The sequence below is a fragment of the Amblyomma mixtum genome, chromosome 10 (assembly GCF_055824585.1).
Source record: "Amblyomma mixtum isolate Tamu chromosome 10, ASM5582458v1, whole genome shotgun sequence".
Lineage (NCBI taxonomy): Eukaryota > Metazoa > Arthropoda > Arachnida > Ixodida > Ixodidae > Amblyomma > Amblyomma mixtum.
Window position 1 is genome coordinate 53,098,931 of NC_143021.1, and position 25,068 is coordinate 53,123,998.

Below are 25,068 nucleotides of genomic sequence, written 5' to 3' on the forward strand. Positions count from 1 at the left end.
TAATGTTAGACATCCGCTCAACCGCCAACTGTTTACGTTCACAGAAATACTAGCTGGAAACATTGCAAACGAGCTTCAGGAGATTGCCAGATTGTTAGGCGTGGCTTTGAACCCCACTGAAATGTATGTTTCCAGTTTTGTTTTAAATTCTCCGGTTTTCTGTTGAAGGCGGACGGCAACGGATGGGCAAAAATCTTCTATCATGGACAGATAGAAATGTACCCGTTAAATGGATTCCTCCATTAAATCCATTGTCATTTTACGAAGCGTTATGTTCTGAGTGGGTTAGCTTTCATTGATTCTTGCAAATGTTGCTCACACAAGAAACGGGACGCGAAAACCAAGGTACACACAAAGGTTTGCAAGTGTCCTCATTTTCATAGGCTGTTTGTCGTGTGCGCGAAAACTATAAGAACGAGTAAAGAATGCGCACAGAGTGCGCTGAGAAGAGACTCGCGTCACGGCTGCAAACACCTACGTACGGCACTAATACTGTCCATGGTGGGCCGCTTTTCAATGCAACATTGTTATGCTGCGTTCCATTTCAGAAACCCCGTTAATAAATACGATAGTTCTCGCACAAAAACTTTCTTTTATTGCACTGCATATATATTAGAAAAGAAAAGCAGACACAGAAGCTTTCAAATGGATGTCTGCAGGCCCCTGCAACTATCCTTTTATCATCTGCTGTTGTTGCGTGCTCCCCTGGGGCCGTGGAACGTTCTTCCGGAAGCCCCCCTGCATGTTTCCTGCCGGGTCGTAGTTGGACACGATGAAAACTTTGCCGTCCGAGGAACGGGCAACACCCGTGCCAATGCGGCGGCTGCCACGCCAGATGCACTGCGTGAAGTGGCCCGCCTTGGGGTTGTAGTTGTTGCCGTACTTGTAGTATTTGATTTCGCTGTACCAGCTCTCCACCGCCTTCTTCCCTGCGGACAAACGCTGAAAGAATTATTGTGGCAAAAGGAACACTACGCTAGTCGCCAAGCCATTTCGCGGAGCCGAGGAAAGGACATAGGGCACATGTGCGAGGAGCACTGACGTCACACGGAGCACAGCTGGTGCGCCGCCGCCATCGCTGCGCGGGTGACTCCTCCGCCACGCTCACCAGTTACACATGCGCAGTAGCGGCGCATAGCTAGCGTGCCGGGGCCGCCGCCACTGCCGCGCGATCTCCATCACCTCTCTCTATCCTCTCCGATGCAGTAGCGGCGAACAGCTAGCGTTCCGGGGCCGCCGGAACGCCGGCTGTGCGTAGTGACGTCACTTGCTCCTTGCGCATGCGCAGTATGGTCGTGCAATAGCACGCGAAACGGCGACACTGCGGGCAATGTAGCTCACGCAACAATATAGGGCTACGCGCAGATGTTGGTTTCGGAATCCTCCAGGTTTAACCAGAGCTAAATCAAAAGCAACTTTTTTTTTTCATGTTTGGAAAAAGGCACAAGCAGAGAAACAATATTAAAAAAAAACAATGCGCCGGAGCATGCCGAGACCAGTAACGTTTTGTTTCCCGTCATCTGGGGCTCCTCAAAATGTTTAAATTCCGATTGATTACTTAGCTATAGCTGAGAATAATTATACAAAATGTTTATTATTAATTTTAGCTTAACGCGCGCTTCGGTGCGTTGTAAAGGGGATCAGAACAACCGATCCAGTTTTTGTCACAACGTATCTCTTGCGAGTGTCTTTCTGTGCGTTTAAAGAAATCCCGCGAAGCATGAGAACGAAGTCCAGGAGAATCGACTGTTCGTGCGTGACTCGATGATACAAGGCGCAAGAATGGAGAGAGTGGAAAAAAGTGGGCCAGCGCCTTGGCCACGTTTTTTTTTCATTTATTTATTGCTCTTTGTTGCTTTAGAAACATACGCGAACACTGCTCGGACCCATAGCCGACGGCTAGTAATGGTTCCAATAGAAAAAGGTAAGCAAGCATGCAGGCAACAATGTATCAAAATAAAGACAGAGTAAGTTAGTATACAGAAAGCTATACATCACTTCCAACACTTGTAAGAGCATCACTGAAAGAAAGCTATATTACAGATTATATAAACTAAAAACTTACAGATGAAACAAAGCGCGTAGAAATTACACAAGATTTAAGGCATCACAAAAAGCCTTTTTAGTTCGTCCTGTCCCCGATTGCGCCTTGTATCATCGAGACATGAGAACAAAACAAGATAACTACGCCCTTACGCTACCGAAAGCTGCTAAACGCGTTCCGAATGAATCAAGCGCTTGCGCTGTGCACTTCGAAGTGAGCAGCGGACACCGCCAGAAGCGTGGGATTGAAATTGCGTCACTCCATTTTTCCGGAATACGGGAAGCGCTCCTCATGATCTTCGATAACTGATAGGCAGGCCAGTCAAAGATATTTCAGATGGAGCATTTGTTGGGGCATCACATAGATAACAAAAAAGAAGGGAAAGGGGCGATGTCCTGCAGCCTGTTTTATTTATTTGTATCATTGCGCAGCCCGTCGATCTGAGCGGAGGCCGCTCACTGCGGCAACGGTGAGCGCGCACGCTTCCTTCTTTCAAAACAAGGTTCGGAGCACAGGGATACACTATATAGCGCACGCGCGCAGTCACCTGTTTTTGTTTTTTTTTTTAAGATTTCGCAGCAGTCTTCAAATGCCTGGAAAAAGAACCACGTAGGAGATACGTTTTGATAATAAAGTGTATCATTTGTTGCTTAACCCCCTCTACATCTTAATGAAACGCACACGAACCTAATTTCAGTATTTAACAAATTGTGCAGTTAGTCTGTTTAGCTAATTAGACGAAATTAAAAACTACCCTGAGGAGCGCTCCACGGCGGGAAAATATTTCGTCCGTTTCATCCAGCTCGCGTGCGGAGCTTTTCTGTTTTAACCACTCCTTCAAGTGACGTCCCTGTGCGGCAGTGTGCTAGTAGAGCTGTCGAAGGTACAAAATAAGCGCAAGGTAGCCGACATCAGGAAGTTTAAAATGGAGAAAATCGAGCATGCTCTAAAGAGCAGAGGTACCCTAAAAACAGTGAAGAGAAAACTAGGCATAGGTAAAAACCAGATGCATGCGATAAGAGATAAAGCGGGCAATGTCATTAGCAATATGGATAAGATAGTTAAAGTAGCCGAAGAGTTCTACACAAATCTATACAGTAGCCTGTCCAATCAGAATGTTACTGAGAGCGGCAGTGGAACACAGCAGTGGGACATCCCGCCAGTAACGAATGAGCAAGTAAAGATAGCCTTAGGAGCAATACAGAAGGGGAAAGCAGCTGCTGAGGATCAGATAACAGCAGATTTGTTGAAGGACGGAGGAGAGATTGTGCTCGAAAACCTAACCACGCTCTATACGCAATGCCTTGTGACCTCGAGCGTGCCTAGAGCTTGGAAAAACACGACCATTATCTTAATTCATAAGAAAGGAGACGCCAAGGACTTGAAGAATTATAGACCGATCAGCTTACTATCTGTTGCCTACAAGGTATTTACTAAGGTAATCGCTAATAGGGTCTGGACAGCCTTAGACTTCAATCAACCAAATGACCAGCAGGCTTTCGTAAAAGATACTCGACAATGGACCATATTCACGCAATCAATCAGGTGATAGAGAAATGTGCAGAATATAACCAGCCCCTATAGTATATAGCGTTCATTGATTACGAGAAAGCATTCGACTCAGCAGAAACCTCAGCAGTCATGCAGGCACTGCGGAACCAGGGTGTAGAAGAGTGTTATGTGAAAATATTGGAAGATATTTATAACGATTGCACTGCCACCATAGTTCTCCATAAAGTCAGCAATAAAATTCCAATAAGGAAAGGTGTCAGGCAGGGAGACACGATCTCGCTTATGTTATTTACTGCCTGTTTACAGCAGGTATTCCGGGGCCTGAAATGGGAACAGTTGGGGATAAGAGTTAATGGAAAATACCGAAGTAATTTGCGATTCCCTGATGACACTGCCTTGCAAAGTCACTCAGGACATGAACAGCAAAGCATGGTCAATGAATTAGACAGGCAGAGCAGAACGGCTGGGCTAAAAATTAACATGCAGAAAACCAAAGCAATGTTCAACAGCCTAGCAAGGGAACAGCAGTTCGCAACTGGTAGCCAGGTGCTGGAAGTAGTAAGAGAATATGTCTATTTAGGGCAGGTAGTGACAGCTGATCCAGATCATGAGAGGGAAATAACTAGAAGAATAAGAATGGGGTGGAGCGCATATGGCATGTTATCTCGGATCATGAATGGCAGTTTACCAATATCCCCCAAGAGAAAAGTATACAACAGGTGTATCTTACCGGTGCTCACCTATGGGGCAGAAACGTGGAGGCTAACAAAGAGGGTTCAGCTTAAGTTAAGGACAACGCAGTGAGCTATGGAAAGAAAAATGATAGGTGTGACGTTAAGTGATCGAAAGCGGGCGGTGAGAGAACAAACGCGCGTTAATGATATCCCAGTTGAAATCAAGAGGAAGAAGTGGGCTTGGGCGGCGAATGCAGTGCGAAGGCAAGATAACCGCTGGTCCTTAAGGGTAACGGAGTGGATTCCAAGAGAAGGCAAGCGTAGCAGGGGGCGGCAGAAATTTCGATAGGCGGATGAGATTAAGAAGTTTGGTGGCCGCGGCTTGCGAAGGACAGGGTTAATTAATTGGAGAGACATGGGAGAGGCCTTTGCCCTGCAGTGGGCGTAGTCAGGCTGATGATGATGATGATTGTGATGATGATGATGGTGATGATATTTCTCATAATGCAGCATGCAAAGAATCTCGAGACGCATTACTATCCTATGTATCTCATGCATTTGCCTACTGAACTAAAAGCCTTCGACATGCCGAACTGTTCCTGCTTGCATCTCTCGACAGTTCTAGACATGTTTTTGTTTTTTTTTCTTATCTCCAGAAGCCATTTTATTCAAAAGTGTAGGACCTGGCGGCTAAGCGTGCATGAGGCAAAAAGAAATAAAACAGGCATTAGTGCAATCTCTTCTCTCCTTAAATCATTAATGACAGCAATCTGCAAATCCCAGCGCTGGTGTTCTGAGGTTTTTGTAAGGGGAGTTAAAATTGTTATGTAAGAAACGCCTATTGTAATAGAATACATGCCATAAGCTCCCTGTGAACACGTAGTGTTCAGTGAAGCAAGCACAAGGAACATTGATGAGGAACCTATCTGCCGAGCACTGCAATGCGTCTCACTGGTCATTAAGCTTGCTCATAATGCGTTTGGACAGTTTCACGGGGTCGCCACGGCGCAGGCAGTCGCACCGCGGCGCTGACTGGTCCCGACCTCAATGGAAGAACGAGAGGCGGCGCGGAGTAGCACCAGCCTTGTTTCTCGCTCGTCTTGCTGGCACTTCTGTGGGCCCGTCTGGCACGAGCACTTGGTTTCGATGCACATGTGACGTTTGCCTCGTTAAACGACTCTCGAGGGACGTCCTCTTTTATCTCTGACCACATACTGGGCGACTGGCGGCCGCAGGCGTAATCGCCTAACTGATGGTGCCAGCAGCTGACACGGGTAATATAGTGGCATTTTTTAAAGCACTCAAGTGAGCGCTGAGTAACAGGCATTCAGAGGGGCCCGAGGGCATCAGTGAAAGCCTGCAGCGTTGCAACATCTCCAAGCTGTGCTTTGCTCCAGCTGTAACCTGTCTCGTGTTGCGGCACGGACTGAAGGATTTTTACTCGGTTTCTCAAATGTATGTGCGATGTAATAACCAGGGGAAACTTTTTGTTCGTTATTTTTTATTTTTTTTATTTCAAGAAAAGGAATCTGAAACATTGTAAGCACGTGGGATCCCGCTTAAAGAAACCGGCATCCGTTCATTTCGACCCATAAAACGAAACTTCAAGCACAGAAACAATAGAAGCGAAACACAACCAGCACCCCATATGACTGGCTTCTTTGGCCAACGCAAGCTCGGTCCCTATCAAGCATCAGCGGGCTGACGCCCTCGGTGGCCTCGGTTTCCACAAAGGTGTTCCATAGCAGTTCGGTTTTACGTTACTGCGCGCTGCTCGAAATTCTATGCCTCATACTAACGGCGCCAGATAGGGCTTCCCTCGACAACTCGAACATCGGCTGTCTGAACATTTGGCGCCTCAGCTACCTGTTTCAGCTTTTTCAAGTTGCGCGACTTGTTGCTGACACTCTGTCTGCTGATTTGTCGCTTCCTCATTCCACGGCTTAATTTAGAATACGCGCTGCTGGATTCACTCTGCGCTCAGCGCACGGAATAAGATGCAAGCATTTCGTCCATGATAGAGTTGTACGCCTCAGGCTTTGCAGCATGTTTCCGAAAAATTGCCTCGGCCGACGTCACCACTGCTGAATTGCTTTTCGCACTCACAGTCACGCGCACACGAACGGTACGGAGAGTGGCCTTTCCAGGCGAGTTCCTTTTTGGGGGGCGCTGAAGAGCTCCTTGCAGGTCGCGTGGCCGATGTCGGAGAAACGCACAAAGAACCATAATAAGACATAATTATACTTTTCTTGCTGCAAGAAATGCACAATAATTTCAGGTAACCGAGCGAAACCACATATCTGCAGTCGCAGTCGAAGCGAATGCATGAGATGGTTCTACAGACTACACCTGTAAGCTGAGCTGCCGGCCACCGGGCCGCCGCGGTGGCTCAGTGGTTATGGTGCTCGACTGCTGACCCGAAAGACGCGGGTTCGATCCCGTCCGCGGGGGCTAGAATTTCTTTGGAGGAGAAATTCTAGATGCCCGTGTACTGTGCGATGTCAGTGCCCGTTAAAGATCTAAATTTCCGGAGCCCTCCACTACGGCGTCTCTCATAGCCTTAGTCGCTTTGGGACGTTAAACCCCACGAACCATAAACCATAAACCATGCAGGTCACCGGGTCACGGATTGCCATCGGCGGCACGACATCACGAAGGCGCCCTTTAATTGGTGAGACGAGGCAACAACTCACTGCATGCACCTCCAGTGCCCGCTCCTAGACGCCGCGCGTCGTCTGCATGACGCGTTTGTCTGACCAGAAATCGAAGTATTTCGACAGTGAGCAGCATGGACGCCTCCAAGCTCGTGAGTGTTCTGCGCGCTTGCCTCCGCTCCGCAGGATAACCCGCAGAATCGGCGGAGAGCAAACCGCTTGAATATGTGTGGCCCCTAGCGGCGGCGCTCACTCCGGGTCACGGGCGCTTTGTCGCCACATCGCGGCCGCGCCTTTGGAGCCAATAAGTTTTTTGTCCTTCGTCGTCGTAGCCGCTCTCTTTCTTCCACCGTGGTCCCAGAGTAGAAGGCGTGCGGGCACTAGTGCTCCTGTATATATGCTCGCGCAGAGAGCCGAGTTGCGCGAAGGCCTGCCATCATGTTTCAAGCTGTGCGGGAAATCCACTTCTCGTGCGTACAGGGGCTGCGTTTATGAACGTGTACGCTGCGTTTATGAAGTGGATGTGTAGAGCGCTTGGCTTTTTTTCTTCGTTTAATTGCGGACAAATTGCACTCAATGGCAAGCTTCTAAACGCAGCGCTGAAAACTAAGCTGTGATTTGCCGAGGTTGTGCATACAGCATGAAAAAGAAACCGCCAAAGGTTAATAGCAAATCGTAATCATGGCAAACTGACGAAAAAAGACTGGATACGGCCTGCGATTTCTTTTTTTCTTTCCGGAACAACTAATTTCAGATGAACAAGCAGTCTCGTTCCAGAAGGGACAGCGTCTCTCCCGTCCTGTCTTCCTGCCTGCTGGTCTTAAGAACAAAAAGAGTATAGCGATGAATTACTTTTTAACAACTAGCATCGCCGCGTGTTCTGTGCGAGTTATGCGCGGAAAATATGAAAACCACATTAAAACCACATTAAAATAATTGTGCAGCTTGTTACAGGCAAACAGACTAAAGCAACGCCAATGCATCCAATAGGATATTCGAGTATATTCGCAAATTCGAGTTCCTTTCAGGCACGCTTACCGCGACCCATTCTCAAAAGCCCCTTCAGCCGCCGATCTTCCACTTGGCGGTACGTAAAACCCTTTGCCGTTTCCAGTGCGGTTGCTACAGTTTGGCGCACTGCACCCAGTCATAGCTGACGACTGCGTCCGTCACTACCACTGCAGAACACCAAACCTGACGCCATAGGTGTGCACGAAAAATGCATGGAATGTAGCCGACAGCGAAGGCTCACATGAGGCGTCGAGCTCATAAGGGTTCGCTCGGCACTGCGCCTGTGAAGTCAGCTTCTCCGCGGAGTGTGAGCACTTGACGTCACGAAAATCATGTGATCACCTCTCGGCGAATGGCGTTCTGAGCAGCGAGGGAAAACCGACGCGCAACTCTGCTCCCTGCGGAAGCAATAGCGGGACATTAGCGGGCGTATCAGCAAGTGGCGGCATCTAGCACCCTCACGGCGATTCTTGTGTGTATTGCCGTGGCCTGCGCGACCAAGCAGGCGCCGTTACTTGATCGCGGAACCCGCAGAACGGCCACGTACCGCGCGTCGCCTGTGGGCACCCACCGGCCGCTCCTCTAGGCTGCCGCTGCCTAATGATTGCGCAATCCCTTTATGATTCCGCCTTTATCTGCCTTTGCAACGTCCTTATTGGATCGTGAACATTTCGGCAGAGATAATAAAAGAGAACAAAGACGATCCAACCAAAGGCTCATGAGAGAACCGACATTTCGGCGCCGAATCGGCACCTTCTTAAGTTGTGACTAGATACGGCAGGAGGCGCGCTTTTTTCTGATAATAATAATAATAATAATAATAATAATAATAATAATAATAATAATAATAATAATAATAATAATAATAATAATAATAATAATAATAATAATACAAACATTTCTTTATTGTGCCAAATATAAACCAAATATACAAACATCCGGCGCGCCGAAGCCTCATATAGCTGAAGGGGTAGTGCCCGATAGGCAGCGGAACCGCCTGGACACACACACAGGGCATGATAAGACATATTAGACATGGAAAGGCCCCGCCGCGGTGACTCAGTGGTTACGGCGCTCGGCTGCTGGCCCGAAAGGCGCGGATTCGATCCCGGTCGCGGATTCCGAATTTCGATGGAGGCGATATTCTAGAAGCCCGTGTACTGTGCGATGTCAGTGCACGTTAAAGAACCCCAGGTGGTCGAAATTTCGGGAGCCCTTCACTACGGCGTCCCTCATAGCCTGAGTCGCTTTGGAACGTGAAACCCCAACAAACCAAACCAAACATGGAAAGCATCAGATGAGTGCACTGAACAAATAAATAAATGAAAGGACGACGAAAAAAAACATGTTCAGTATTAAATGACACTCCTCTTAAAGGTCATGCGGAAGAGAAGAAGGCTACACGGTGATAGATAACATCAATGTGTCTGGAAATGTCGGAGAAAATATCGTATAAGAGGAGTGTTGGGGATAACATATCCTCATTATTATCATGGTGTAAATTGCTATGCACTCAGCAAAGCAGAAATCTGGGCGAGTTGGTAAGTATTCATGATATTTTTCACAGCGCAACAAGAACGGGAAAAACGAAATACGATAGAGTAACACAAACAAGCGCTGTTTGTGTTACTCTATCGTCTTTCGTTTTTCCCGTTCTTGTTGCGCTGTGAAAAATATCATGAATGCTATGCACTCCTGGATTCCAAAGAGAAGGCTATTAAAAGAATCCAGAAATCGCGAGATTTTATACTATAAGTGTTGGAACATTCGGTATACAATGTCATCAAATCGATAGCTATCAGTGCATCTGAGAATCTTTGTCATTTCATATTTAGTTTTTGCATGCAGAGCACACGCGTATGACCTGTTATAGTAAAAACGAACGTAATAATTATCGTACCCGCGTACTATATATTGTGGAGCGTCGGGGTACACAATAAGGTTCTTTCGATCAAAGAGAGCATGTGAGAACCTGTGAGAGCTTAATGTTACCAAACTAGAAATGTTTAAATACAACAATTGCTACAAAAAGGCTATAGTAATCAGGCAACGGAAATAATTCGCAAACATCAGAATTAGGACGAAGGGCCAAATGATAGCCAATATTTTTTTAATATTAAGCGTGAGACAGAGTTAATCTTACGTTTCGAGCAAACTGCACAGTACACATAAGCCGTTACACCGTATCGCAGTATACTATGAACAAGAGCGTTTACAATACCTTTCCGTACTGAAAGCAGCATGTAGTGCCTAATATTGTAGAGTAGACAGGAGACGGTTCGGAGCTTCTTAAGAACATGAAAAAAGTGGTAATTCCACGAAAGGAGACTGCCGTTGTGTTGTCCTAAATACTTTACTCCAATTACACACTTCAAAGGTTTTAACCTTCTTCTCGGCCTCCCATTCGTCTGAGCAGTAGCATTTGGCTAAAAAGAACGCTAAAGAAGCGCGTCTGTTGCTTCAGCCCTGTTAACCCTGAAAGAGGTGCTAAGTAGACACCGAAACGTCGTTTATCTCAAGAATCTTTTGTCGAAGTGCCTTTTTTTCTCTATAACGTTGTTGCTGTTGGGGTCAATTTAAAGCAATGCGCTTATGCACTATGTAACAATAAATAAATAAATAAATAAATAAATAAATAAATAAATAAATAAATAAATAAATAAATAAATAAAATATTCTCAAGAATGGGCACACAATGACGTTACTTCCCGTTTGAAGTGCTGGCCAGAAAGAAATGCTATAGGCATTCAGGTTGGTGAATTCAATCCAAGCGCCCGTCCGTCGAGAGCAAAACCGTCGCGAACAGATTTCTTTCAGAGTTACGGAGCACGTTCCCAAATCCCTGCTTAAATAAACAGTGCAATAGTTAACCCAAGTCATGGTACCATTTTTCTGGCTCCCGCCGTGTAGGAACACTCGTGAGTGGCGACTATGACACCGCTAAAAGCGCGCAGGAGGGGTACAGCGGTCGCGTGTGGTTCCACCTGAATGGCGGAGGTTTGTAGGCACAGGCAGACAGTCTCCAGTTTGTTATAGGTTCTGCGTTTTGCATCTAAAAATACGAAGTGTTTACCTAAAGCTAGCTCCTCACCTGCAATGAAAATCCTTGAATCAATCGCGCAATCACGGAAACTTGCTAATGCGCCTGGGCCGATCACAGACGGAGCCCTTTTCAGTCGGCCTTGCTCGACAGTCTTGGCTCGACTCGCCTACACCTCGGGAAAATCAGCAATAAACGGAAAATGAAGCATGAAATTTCTGGAAGTGGGCAGCGACGCCGAAGAGGGGAGAAAGACGAGTGCCGTGAGATAAGACGCGCTAGCGGGAGTCCGAGCCATCGAGCGTATTCTAGAACAATGTTTTCGCTGTTTTTTTTTTCACGCTTCCGCTTTCTTCGTTGCCTCTGCATTCGCTCTTTTATCCCCCGATGCGCTCGTTCGCTCGATTACGCCGAGGCCGAGGCACGCTGCTCAATGGAGGAACGGGCGCCTGAGAGCTGCGCTCTGAAACACACAAGGAAATGTGGCCACGAAGGACGTATGAGGCGTCGAGCTACTTACCCTGACCGGCCAACCGGGCGCTAGGATCGCTGCTGTATGACATGAAGATGTTCTCTCCATACTTCCGTTGGCGCCTGTGCTTGAATTGCCCAGTCTTGGCTAAATGGTAAGCCCACGCTTGAGCATAGCGGTTCAACTGCGAGGAATAAACAAATCCAAAGCGCAAGCAGATGTCAGTAGTTTAAACGAATTTTTCCATTCCATTTAACGCCTATTAAAAGTAACGCCAATGCAGCAGATAATCAACACAGACATTTTTCTGCTTTGGAACCCACTGCCCAGAAGAGGCCTTAACCAGTCCTACTTCGGCTGCAGAAAGTGCTGTCTTCTCAGTGCCTGTGGAAACGAAATTGCGCACATTTTGATACCATTACGGTATGTTGGTCGCTTGTTCTCTATTTCGACCCATGTGCTTTGAAAGACCCTTTCCCTTCTCTTGAAAATTCTCGATTTGCAGCCCGTGCGCAGCGTCCTTTAATATACATACTTTAAAAGAATGGTGCGCCCGATTTTCAGTTTTATAAAGGAGCGTTCATTGGCCTACAGAGGATGCAGAAGGAGGCCCTAGACCTCGAGGCACTGATGGGTCTTCGTGTTTGGAAACTGGTTAAACATTTGCATATTAAGCATGGCAGAACAACAAAGGCAGATAAAATGAATAATGAAGCAAACAATAAATAAGCAAAACAATTAAACATATTTCACCAATATATACATATGAGTCTTTACCAAGTAAAACAAATGGTCTGAAGATTGGAGAATAGGGCAATGTTTGCCCACTCATATCGAAGCGCAAAGAAAAGGAAAAGTAAGATAGCAATCATATTGAAGAGCGGTGCGATAATATGTTAAAACTATTTTAATAGCTCGTACAATACTTTATGTTTAAAATGTAACAGTGATGTCACCTGTTTAAGGGGGGTAGGCAGGTTATTTAAAATTAGTAGTCATGTTAATCTAGCATTGTTCCCTGTAGCTTGTACGAACGGATGGTAGCAAAAAGTTAGTATCCCTGGCAAATCTTTTTGGATTAGTATTGACAATGGCTTCACTGCTGATTAGGTGGAGGTTCTCTAATTGTGTATTGATGCAAAGAGTTGGACTGCAAGATTCAATGTAACAAATGAAGAATGATAAAATCTTATCCGTACAAATGAGTGAGATTGTACCAGTACGGCATGAGAGAGACAGACAGAGAAAAAGCACGGAAACGCAGGGAGGTTAACCAGGCGATGCCCAGTTGGCTACCCTACACTTGTGTATAGCCTGGCTTTGGTTATGTTGAAGGTGAATCAGATGGGATGGGTAGGTGTTCCCCACATGCAACGCTGTAAAAAAAAGCGGCTGTGAATATATGCGTAGTATGTGAAATGAAATTTTCCCCTAGTGAACAAAGGCTTTCCCTTAGTAGAATTTTGATGCTCACAGCACATTTTCTCTCTTCATACGCGGTGTGATTAGTATATTTTCGGTTTGTATCTAGTGTGATAGTAAGGAAACTGCGTTTGCTAGCTGCATCGATGAAAGGATATTTAAAAGGCAACGATGGAATGTGGGCCTGGAGCAACGTTTTATGACTGCTATTTTGTTAGGGTTAATATGCAGGTAGTTTTGATGTGACCGCAGTAAAATATTATCGACGTCGAAGATCAACTTTGGTGTTAACAACTGTACTGATTTTTCTGTAGCTAGTAGAGCAGTAACTTCAGCATTAAGCAAGGGTTAAGATTAATTGAGCTAGTTGGGCAGATTGTTGATAAAAATGTAATGGGATCGGACCAGTAATTTAACCTTAAATAGCAACTGTAATTTTTAGCACAGGAAAATTCACTTATGATGACAATAATAATGATATTTATCATATTATTATTATTATTATTATTATTATTATTATTATTATTATTTGTAGTAGTTGTAGTAGTAGGAATAATATGAATTCGTAATTACATATAGGGAAATCGAAGCTTTCTTAGTCTGTTCTTTCTATTGAAGTGTTGATAATATCGAGTTTTATTGGGTTAATCCTCTCCATGTTTTCACCTAGAATGGTGCAGGCGTTAAACTGCCTGGCAAAAGCCTTTGAACAGTCTCTTTACATATTTATCTGCTGGTGAGCACGTCTTCACTTAAGCTATAAAATGTGCTGTTACGCTGTTCAGCACTGTCGCCAAGCTCTATTACTGCCCATGCTGGGAGCCAACAGCAGGAGGCTTTATCATTTGGTTGTTTCCCGAGAGCTTACCAGATGTATCTAGCAAAGCTGGACGCACGAAAAACCGCTTCACGAAGTTCTAGATTGTCATAGGTGATTTCCGCGCCTTCAATATCTCTAAATTGATTCGCCACATCCTAGACGATTTGACATCCTAGCCGAAATCGTGAGGAAGAATGCGAAGGCAACCGCTGGTCCTTAAGGGTAACGGAGTGAATTCCAGGAGGAGGCAAGCGTAGCAGTGGGCGGCAGAAAGTTAGATGGGCGCGGATGAGTTTAAGAAGGTGGCGGGAATACGGGGGCCGCAGCTGAAAATGGACAGGTTAATTGGAGAGCCATGAGAGAGTCATTTTCCCTGCAGTGAACGCAATAAGGCTGCTGCTTATGATGATCTAAACTGAGGGTGACCTCGAGTGGCGGCGATTCTATTCTTCAATGTCTGCCATCGCCGTCACCATGTCGCTGAGTGCAGAGTGAACAGTTCGAACTCTGCGTGGCATCCGGTGGAGCTGCTGGACGATCAACCGGCCATGCTTTCGTAAATGAAGTGTACCTCGCATTGCTCGCGGCCCTTCTTCCAGCAGTGGAAGGAACCGACTCCATTCTAGGGCTCACCCCGTGAATGCTCAGAAGAATGGCTGCACTAGTGCAAGCTTGTGTCAACGTTCAACAGGCGGTATGACCAGACGAGATTTCGCTACATCTTGTTCCCGCTATATACGCAACTCGAACCTGGCTCGAGCATCATGGCACCTGTTTTCCCGCCATGCAATAATTATAAAAAGATTTTGTAATACATTTACTAACATGCTACGCAAATAATGAGCCGAATGGATGCTTTAGGTGCGCAGCCAGCGTTCGAATGAGAGCGAGGGACGCTTTACACGCGCATATGTCGAGGAGATGAACCGCTTTTTCAGGCGGGGCAACTTTGCGATCAGTGTGGAAAAGAAGTTCTACATTCTGATTCCTGGCGTAAACAGCAGCTCTTCGCCTATGTGTAACCATTAAAAAAATGTTGAAGTTGACGGTCAAGTTGATAGTACGGCACATTATCACAGTTTTCTTCTTTCAGGACTGTTCATGTTTTATGATAGTTCACACTCTCTCCAGAGTGTTCTTCGGTTAAAAACAACACTCTATTCAAAACGTGGAGCATGTGCTTCGAGCTCTTGTCGCCAGATGACGCCACACTGGTTTGAATTTCTTTGGAAGAGGAAGGGACGAGAGCCAATTGAAGCTCACAGTTCCTAACGGGAGCACTCGTGCATGCGTAAGCCGTCTCATTCGTAACCGCACTGAGAAATAAATGGCGAGAATGGTGGCGATGGGGGATACAAGGAATAAGTAAAAGAAAAAGTGTTCTGTTTCTTATTGTGAGATATCAAAAACACTGCTCTTTTGCTAACACATGGGTGGCTCTCTGAGAATTTCTTACTGAAACGGTTTTCTACGACACCGACATCCCTGTGCGGTAACAGCTTGGAGTGTGGAAAGCGAAGTGGACGGTACTTTATGCAAAAAGTATCGTATTACTGTCTGCCAGGTGAGCACTTTCAGGTGATTCAGCACTTTTTGCCGACGTGCAAATGCCATTGCGCTTGCTGATCATGGACTCTTGCATCGGGGTACATAAAATCGGGCACATGCACTGTAGTACGTACGTCCGAGTACGTGTACGTGCGTCCGAGTCGCTCAACAACGTGCAGTCTTCAATCATGGTCCTTCGTTCAATTCCCTGCACCTTCGAAATAATTTTTCTGTTTGCTGATGACATCATTGCGTTTTTGTGAACGACTTTTCCTGTATGCCGACGTCGCCGGGTTTCGTTGCTAATTGGCCATTTAAGGAACGCCCCTTGAAAAAACGGAGGATATCTTGAACTCCGCCTAGTTGGCTTCCGGTAGCCTGCCTATCGATTATTGTAGATTACGGGTTACGGTGAACGTGCTTGGTTTCAAGATTAGAATGATAGCGACCTGCTCACGATGACAGAGTGAGTGAGAACGCTTCTTTCATTCAAAATGCGTTTGGCAGGACTACAATAAAGTAGCGCAAAAGCTTAATCACGCAGTTTTTTTTCCAAATTTCCTGGGATTTCTATAAATGCAGGAAAACAGGACTAGGTAGGAAATCATCATCATCACCAGCTTGACTATGCCCGCGGCAGGGCAAAGGCCTCTCTCATATCTCTCCAATTAACCCTGTCCTGCGCCAGCTGCGGCTGCCGTCTACCTTACTTTCTCCTGCCCCTGCCTTCTCTTCGATTCCAGTCTCTAACCCTTGCGGACCATCGGTTACCTTGCTTTCACATTATATGCCCGGCCCAGGCCTATTCCGCATTTGTTCCTGCCCCCATTCTGCCCGCTTCCGGTCTCTTAACTTTACATCTGTCACTTCTTTACTTATTTGGAATATTTCCAAACCCGAAGAGGTCATTACAGGAATGGGTTGAAAAATGAAAACAATATCAGAAAACCAATACACATGAAGAAACCGGTTCAAAAAAGCTATAACAATGAACAGCGAGCGCAATAAATTTTTGCAATGTTGGCTCTGCGGTAATACATGGTGGCAAAGCTCGTTCCATTCGAGTAGGTTCTACGGAAAAAAAGAACACTTGAACGAGTTATTATTGCAACAATATTCCTGTATCATATTTGAGTCTATTGGTCTGGTTTGGCGCGTGTGCCTTATGTCTTAAAGTCTGAAAAAATTAGCTCTAATGAGTTTTTAAGAAGTAAATAAAGAAATTTCAAACTGTGCAGCTTTGCTCCATTACCTGGGTCCTAAGACTTAGGCGCTGCAAAAGTTCTGCGGCTTAATCGAAAGGCTTGCACCGGTTAAACAAAAAATGTAGTTTTCCTTTGAATCATTTCCAGTGTGTGGATATTCACTTTTCTCTGCGGGGACCGTACAGTATCTGCGTATTCTAAGGTAGGTGGGATATGTGTGGTTTCGACAAGGTGCGTGGTCTCGGTAGTGGCCTATCTCAAAGTTCTCTTGATAATGAGCAATTTCTGCAACGCTGTCTTAGTTACCATTCGCCTATGCGCGGTCCAGGTAATGTCAGAGGACATTTCAAGTTTCAACACTCAGTTAGTGATGTAAAGTGACACAAGATAGTGTGATGCTTTTCAGGGGTATGAAAAGTCTATATTTTTTCTTCCTAACGCACATTCAACTTCTTTCTCAGTTAATACACTGTGGAGACCTGCCCCGCTGCTCCCCTGTGAATAGCTTCCTCGCGACACACCCCCCACCTGGTGTAGTTACCTTAACTATCAAGGGAGGGAGCCGGCGTCGCAGCGACAGGAGCGCCACGGATGGCGTGACTGCGGCGCGCATGCGTGGGGGAGACTGCTCTCTTCGGCTCGGGAACTTGAACGCGCGCTGACGTTAAGGCGCGATGCTCCGTTCTCCGCCAGTGGGGCGAAGCCTCATGGGGAGGAACGTTCTCCAGGAACATTCCCTCATATCGTTGCTGGATGTGATCCCCACTAATTTCGCCGAGGACACGACCACGCTCAAGGAGCACCTAGCCGGCCTGATGGCAGCCTGCAAAGCGAAGCACGAGCTAAAGGACACCAGTGGTGTTGGGTCTGCGTTCTATTCAGACGGCGCCAACATGGACGGTGACAACCAGTGCTGCCAACCTCTAGAGCCGCTTCCCCCCCAATTTGCCACCAACAAATTCCCTATATTTCCCTAGATACAAAAAATAGTGTTCAGTTGTATATTCTAAAATTGTACATTTATGTTGAGTAGCAAGTTTTATCATGCAGCTACCCTATTACCAGACGTTGGTAAGCAAATTAGCTGTAAATTTGAAATGAAGGATGTAAAATGAACTTCTAAATGAAGCTACAAGATAAACCGTAGCGCTCTTTGGAAATTACAATTAAAGGCTCTATATCGTATACGCCTTTTTTTCCACTGCACGCAAGATATTAGTAAACATGCATCGGCATGTGAAATTAGCTGAATATTTTTCCCTCACGTTGTGTAGGTTTAGACTTCAGCTGAAGGATACCATGTACAAAATGCCTGGCGGTCGCTTGAGGAGTGTACGAAAACTGCGATATAAAACCTGCTTGTTCATTTGCTGCGATTGCTCTAGGGGATGGCTTACGTAACAGTTTGAGTTAATTAAAATAATAAAGTAGTGATTGGCTTTGGTATGCCTCTTTTGACCTCCTTAACCAACTAACGGTTCTAACGACTAGCATCCTCCTCCCGCATTTTTTCTCTCTCTCCCTCTCACATACACACACACACACGCGCGCACGCACACGCACACACACACACACACGAACACACACACAAACACACACACACACACACACACACACACAAAGAGAGGGTCAGGCACACATGCATACATACCATACTTTGCGTAGCTCGCCGCGATTTCCTCGACTTAAGTTGAACCATTTCCGCTACCCTGCACGCTTGTGCCCCATAAGTGAGTTCCGGTAAAATGGAGCTGGTCTATACTTTTCTCTTGAGGGATGTTGGTAAACTGCCATTCATGATCTGAGAGAACCTGCCAAATGCGCTCTACACCAAAGTTATTCTTCTAGCTATTTCACGCTCGTCATCCGGATCTGCGGTCACTACCTGCCCTAAACAGAAGTATTCTCGTACTACTTCCAGCAAATCGCAACCAACTGTAAACTGCTGCTCCCTTTCGAGACTGTTGAACATTACTTTGGTTTTCAACAACATTACTTTGAGAGCCATTGTTCTGCTCTGCCCGTCTTACTCATTGATCATAATATGCAGTTCATCTCCTGAGTGAAATTGCAGGTCATCCCATCAGACTACTTTTATGTTACCTGCGAACTCTTATCTTGAACTGTTCGCAAACCAGGCCTCTGAATGCCTTCTGTAAATAGGCTGTGAACAGCATTGCCGAGATGCCTGCCTGACAGCCTTCCTTACTATAATTTTATTGCTGACTTTCAGGAAGATTATCGTAGCTGCGCAGACGTTATAGATATGTCGCAGTATTTTTCTATGCCTGCAATGCCTACATGACTGCTGAAGATTCGGCTGAGTCAATTGCTTGCTTTTGACGTTAATTCAATACAGTGGATCGGTGGCCTCTTAAAATCATTTACAACATAAGGGAACGTACTTGGCTTTAAAGCGAATAATACTCTTCTAAATATTGTTCCTAGCTGATCAACTAATTAGGCATGATTAAGAAAATGCATTTGAAAGGGCCACATTACGGGAACATGTTTGGTCGTTGGCTCTACCGAGCTTTCGTGCACTCTCTTTTAAACTTTTGCTCAAATTACATGAAACACCGATTGTCAACGCTGAACACAGGACCGGGGATGTCATCCTGGCCCATGTCGTATTTGCTTGGAACGCTGCTATGCGGGAGACCACCAGGCGACGCCACTTCCGTTAGTCCGTGGCAGGGAAGCTACGACCATTTGGACTGATTCGAAAAACACTCTACATGGCCACACCTGAAACAAAGCTTCTACTGTACTGTACTCTAGACGGACCGCAGCTAGAATATGCGTCTAATATTTAGAATCCACATCAGTCTTATTTAAAACAGTCACTCGAATCATTACAGAAACACGCTTTTCGTTTTATAACAGGAAACTACACTGGCCGCAGTATTACACAGCTCCAAAACTCCTTTATTCTGCTCTTCGCCAGCCGCCAAACGCATTCGCTGCCATCTCCGTTACCGACTCACTCACTTCTTTGTGTGTTTCAAGTAAGCACAGCACAGAGTTTGAAATGTAGAAGAGCCTTACTTTTGTGTCTGTGCGGTCACCCTAGCCACGTAAAAATAGTGTACTTCGGTGTGTCATAATCAAGGCTGTCTCGTTATCTTTTTGCGCAGAAAGTATCTAAGGCAGTAAAAAAGAAAACAACCTAAAAGAACGTCTTTTACTCGGACTTGTCTGTTCTGTAATAAAATGATTTTTTTTTGTTATTCTTAACGCTTTCTTCTTTTTCATATCAAGTATAAACCTTAAGTGGGTATTGTGAACCTAGCCGTGTTTGAACGTCTCCCCTGGCTTCTTATCTTTTCTCATAAAATCATGCAGCATCTGCAATTTACTCCAGCATAGGAAATAATCTTGTTGCCATTTGGAAACACCGATACCTCACTTTGTCAAGTCAATAGGTTGGTTTAAAACAGCGGTGTTCCCTAGACCATACTCTGCTGGCACAAATCTTTAGCCTTTCTTGGGATGGCGTTGCGCACACGAAAAAACATACACAGGAAGAGGCAGAAGACAGAAAGAGCGCAAAATGCTGTCTCTTTCTGTCTTCTGCCTCTTCCTGTGTATGTTTATTCGTGTGCGCAACGCCATCCCAAGAAAGCTATGCACCAACTCGCCCAGCAAGAAGTTCTCCTAAATCTTTAGCCATCGCCCGCGAATGAAAAAAATGGGCCGCAGCATATGCTACCAGTTTTGCGTTTTTCATAGCTTAAAAAAGTGAGACACACAAATATTTTTCCACCGTTTGTGCAGTGCGCTTTTTTTGACAGATTTTTGCCATCTGCGTCACTGTATCCCGTACAACAACGTCGACGACAGCTCAACAGGAATTTGAGTAGTTACGGACTGAGTTCCCGTAACGGAGGTTGTTACTCCCCAAGCGTAGTCGAAGTCGGGGGATCGGCTGTTGCAGCAACTGAACATTTAGAAAGCTAGAATAGAGAATAGCAAAAAAAAAAGAATAGAAACTCGGGCAGAAATGAACCTGAGAGGCAATGTCTTTCATTGTCCGAAGGAAGTGCTCTGGAAAGCGGGCAAAAATGGCATCGGACATATTCAATTATCCTGCAGTTAAAGTGATCGTGCTCCTATAGAACCTTGAACGCAGTGGTAGCTTCGTATTAGAGACTTTTAAAACAGAGTCGGCGTTTTGAAGCTGCTTCAGGTTTCGAGACCTGCCTGAGTTATATGCGGATTTCTAAAGCGAAGGGATCAGCGTGCTGAAAAAGTTAGAGCGAAAGGTTTAGATTTCGGAGCTTTCGGAGTTAATAAAAACTAACTCCGAAGTCTAAGCCTTTCGCTCTAACTTTTTCAGAACTGGCACAAATATTTTGCTGGATGTTTAGGAATCCTAGCAAAGAAAAGAACGTGACACAGGGGCCAAAGTCCCACGAGGAAAGAACTAAGGTTTCAGCCCCTGCTCTGCGCCTAAGGTTTACTGGACGAGAAATGACAGGCGCTTTGAACGTCCTTTTCGTCCACTGCCACAATTTTGGGGAACGCCTGAGTGGAGGGAGCAGTGCGTATTTGGGAGGACTCGGAGGCGGATTTCGTGACTTCGCGAAGGCGGTGTTCGTACGCTGATTGAAAACAACCTTGAGATCCGTTTATGTGAATCCTATACAGGAGAACAGTATGATGTCTTTCATATTTGTCTTTCCAAAAAAAAAATATATTTTCTGATACCTGACATAGGACGTGTATGTGCTTTGGTTTTGCTAACAGAGCAAAAATGTAATACAAATTTGGGCAACACATAAGTACCGACTTTACGAGTATAACGCGACGGAGTAAATGGGTTCCGTCAACGATCCTTCTAGCGCTCAAATACACCGACACTGTTTCCTCTTCCACCGTCGTGATCAGTACGCGGAAGACCTCACGAGATACATATAAATGCGACAGCATAGCGCCTTCGTTTGGCTGTTACTCGCTCGGCGTATTTCGCAGCGCACGCAGGCTCTTCTTTTGGCGCGAATGGAGATCTTATCACATCCGCATGCGGCCGTGCGCAGCACCTAGCAGCTGACGGGCGCCTCGCCCGCTGCGGAGCCGCCGCCGGAAGGCTCCACGATTACGTGGCATGTGACGTCACACTGCGCCATGCGCTCGTGGCTCTGACATCGTGACACTATCGACCAATGAGGAATTTTAGCGTGCAATGCCACCGACGCCAGGTTTTCTGAGACAGGAGCTCCTTAACGCTGACACGTTAAAAAAGAAAGCCTGAGATCCTCGGCTGGGAAATCTGGAACTCTGTATGGGCTACGCTAATTTTCGTTTAGAGAAGGCCTTCTTATCTTGCTTAGTAAGATGAGGTCTGGAAAGGTGTACACGGCCATTTTTAAAGTCGTCCGCTGCATAAAACAACGCGTCCTTTTGCCGCAAGCCTTACGTTCTGAGAGCGAAGAGGTTAAACCCAGAGCAGTTCGTCTCCTTGCATTTTTCGTGCCTCAGATTTTTTATTTATCACACTACCCACAGCGCCAGATGGCATTACAGTGAAGGGGGGGAGGGGTTAGAGACAAAAGGGACAAAAGAAAAAAGATACAGGTGATTTGCCACATAAACTCAGTCGCTGATAATCACAAAAAAGACACTCAAACAACAAAGTATCAGGAACATAAAGCAACACTGGCGTCGCAAATAAACGCCAGAAAAAAAGAAAACCAAAACTACAGCAGCATTGAGAAAAAGTTATAATTTGAAGTAATGGCGGCCACGTTTCGAGATAATCGGTTCCAATGTGAAATCGTTCGGGGAAGAAATGACGCACCATGTCTCTCTGTTTTGCATCTTATTTATCTTATTTTATTGACATTGTCTCGTAGCAAAGAAATGTAATCGGGTGGAAGTAAGTACTTATCGCTCCGTATGCCTGTTCTAGAATGAAAAATATTGTGAAGAAAATTCACCCTTAGCATCTTCCTACGTTGCTCTCCGAATATATGCCAGAATTGAAGCATGGGCGAGTTGCAGACGGTTCACTTGCCACATAGCGCTGAACAGAAACGGACACAGGGAGACACAGAGGACAGAGGCCTGTCCTGTTTGTCTGCCTGTGCCCGCGTCTTTTTAGTGCTATGTGGCAAGTGATCCGAATAAGTATCGAACCTCTAAATTTTGTACTCTTTCTAATCTCTGAATGCCATTGAATGAAATATCACTGAATAAATTGAATGAAAGAATGAGCGAAGGATCTCTCACGCTGCATGCGTAATCAAGTATAGATCTAATACAGTCTAGCCCGGTTATAACGAAGTCAGCGGGAATCGGAAATCACTTCGCTATATCCGCTATTTCGTAATATGCGGACTACGAAAAAAAAATGCAAACATCGGCATACCAATTTATTGCCGCCGAAAGAAGTCGTCCAGCGTCCCCTGAACACGTTTCGCGAGTGCGGACTTCAGGATTGCGGCTTCCATACCATCCAACTGCGAACCAAAGATCTGGTCGAACTCCGGACTCCCGAGGTACATCCGTAGCGTGTCAACAGCTGCGATGGCCGCTGCGGAGGTGACCGGCTTAGGGGCACAACCAGCATCGTCGCATTCGCTGTCGGAGGCGCTCTCCGCCAAGGTCTCTTCCATGACACATTCCCGGCAACTTCTTCAGTCGTCAAGTCCTCGGTGGCAACAAGGTCTTCGTCGGCGAAAACGACGAAGTCCATGTGGCTTAGACCCGCAGGCGCAAGGTTCAAGTCACTAGCGGAATCTCAAAGCTGCTCCAAGCAGGCCGTCGCGGCGGCAGCATCAGCGGTTGCAGCGACGTCAATCGCGGTAGCTTCGTTCCCGTGACGGCCGTGACGTCGTTCAAGGACGGCGCAACACGAGACCGGCGTGCCATGCGATGCAGTGAAGCAACCTTTCGCTCCGCAGGAGAGCAGACGACGCCACGAAAGGACGCCGTCAGCCGAATTTTGCTTTTATTTCCGCGGAAAAAATCGCCTCAAGGACGCAAAAATGTGTTGATTGGCAGATTATTTTTCGGTTGGTATTAAATCTCTTCGTTATATCCGCTGACGCACTCTGATTTTACTTCGTTAAAACCGGACCCAAAATGTATTGAAAATGCAAAAATTGGGAATGGGAAATTGAAATCCCTTCGTTATAACCGTTATTTCGCTATAAGTGGCTTCGTTATAAACGGGATAGACTGTATATGTGTTGTATAATAGCTGTTAAATTCCAGAAGGAAACCGCTTAGTGTTACGGCGTAGGGAACCTAAAGTCCGGCGTGCTTTAGCTGTGATTTTTTCAGTACGGCGGTGCCATGATAAGTCAGGAGCAAAGATCACGCCGAGATATCTGCATTCGCACGCCGGGATAAGCTCAATAGTTTTAATGAAATACCTGTACTCGTGGGCAGTTCGATTTCTTGTAAATGACATGTACACTGTTTTTTGTTGGTTTATATGCGTACCCCTGGTGTTACACCACCCAGTTACTTTGTTTAACTGATGTTGCAAAATTGCACTTTATAACGTTTATAATTCGTTACTGGCGCATTTGATTTTCACGCAGTGATCCCGCCACCCAGATCAAAGCCGCTCACCTTCTCGTTCTCTTTCAGAGGAGGAACACCGTGCTCGTCCCTGTATTCGTTGTGCTGCTCCAAGACCTCCTGCTGGACCCTACGCATGGAGCGGGTGAAGGTGCCCCGGAAGTCTTCTGGCTCGCTGCCTCCTCCACCTCCTCCTCCCCAACCTCTTCCTCCTTTAACCTGCGACACGAAGGGCGAGATTGCTGCGGTGAGAAAATTAATCATTATTGAGGACGCAATCTCAAAAAAAAAATCTAGTCTGCTCAGGTTGTGGCAATCATTCCGATTCCCAAACGTTACTGGTAGGCAACAAAGTTTCAGAACGAAAAGGTACAGCTCAAAATAGACAGGACTAAAGGAGCGGACAGACGCAGGCGCTGACTTAACACTGATTATTTTATTGTTGTGATGGCACAACAACTAGGTGAACCTAAGCACAATCGGCACGTCGCATTGCATCGCTGTCTGAGCACGTGAACAAACAGGAAGAAAAAAGGAAAGAGGTAAAACCGTCGCTAGTCACTTAGCCACTGAGATAATCAATTTCTTTTTGAGTGAGCTCGAGAGATGCCTTGCTGGCGCACTTTTCTTCGTCTTGATGAAACAGGAACACTTCAACTATTTCCCGCGGGCGCTGGGGTCTATGCTTGTACAAAATGGTTGTCCTGCTGAAACCTGGGGTGAATTTGCCCTCCAAAGCAAGATTACTTTTAGGGGGAGGTGCCATAAACGCTCCTTGGCACCAGCCCCCAAAAGTAATCATGCTTTACATTGGCTCGGGTGAAAATTCACTCCAGCTTTCAGCAGGACAACTATTTTGTAAAACCATAGACCGCAGCACACGCGGGAAATTTTCTGTCCTGTCAAGAGCTATAAAAGTGTGCGTGCAAGCCACCTCTTCAGCACACTCAAAAAGAATTTAATTATCTTAGCAGCTAAGGTGAGTACTGCTGGTTTTATCTCTTTCCTTCTTTCTTCCTGTTTGTTGACGGACTTACTCAGGGATGCACTGCCACAAGTTGATTGTGCTTAGGTTCTCCTAAATATAGTACAAACATAGCAATAAAATTATCAGTCGTAAGTCAGCGCCTATGTCT

The 25,068-nt window shown here is 45.9% G+C and overlaps 1 protein-coding gene across 1 annotated transcript; it reads right to left on the reverse strand.

Annotated features, from left to right (window-relative positions):
* Positions 1-631: 631 nt before the first annotated feature.
* Positions 632-24,734, reverse strand: LOC149325809 (Golgi-associated plant pathogenesis-related protein 1-like). Its single transcript, XM_089564391.1, has 4 exons — positions 24,680-24,734; positions 23,984-24,174; positions 11,456-11,591; positions 632-929 (listed from the first exon to the last, which is right to left on the reverse strand). Exons 1-4 carry the CDS (start codon positions 24,732-24,734, stop codon positions 670-672), a joined length of 642 nt encoding a protein of 213 aa, XP_089420517.1. The 3' UTR covers positions 632-669.
* Between the last annotated feature and the right edge of the window lie 334 nt (positions 24,735-25,068).

Excerpts from the sequence above, each read along its gene's own strand:
- LOC149325809 (XM_089564391.1), bottom strand. The coding sequence starts at position 24,734 with ATGATTACTTTTGGGGGCTGGTGCCAAGGAGCGTTTATGGCACCTCCC. Across the intron at positions 24,175-24,679 it reads TATGGCACCTCCCCCTAAAA|CAATCTCGCCCTTCGTGTCG; the intron begins GTAATCTTGCTT and ends TTCTCACCGCAG. Across the intron at positions 930-11,455 it reads CGCCCGGTTGGCCGGTCAGG|GGAAGAAGGCGGTGGAGAGC; the intron begins GTAAGTAGCTCG and ends GTTTGTCCGCAG.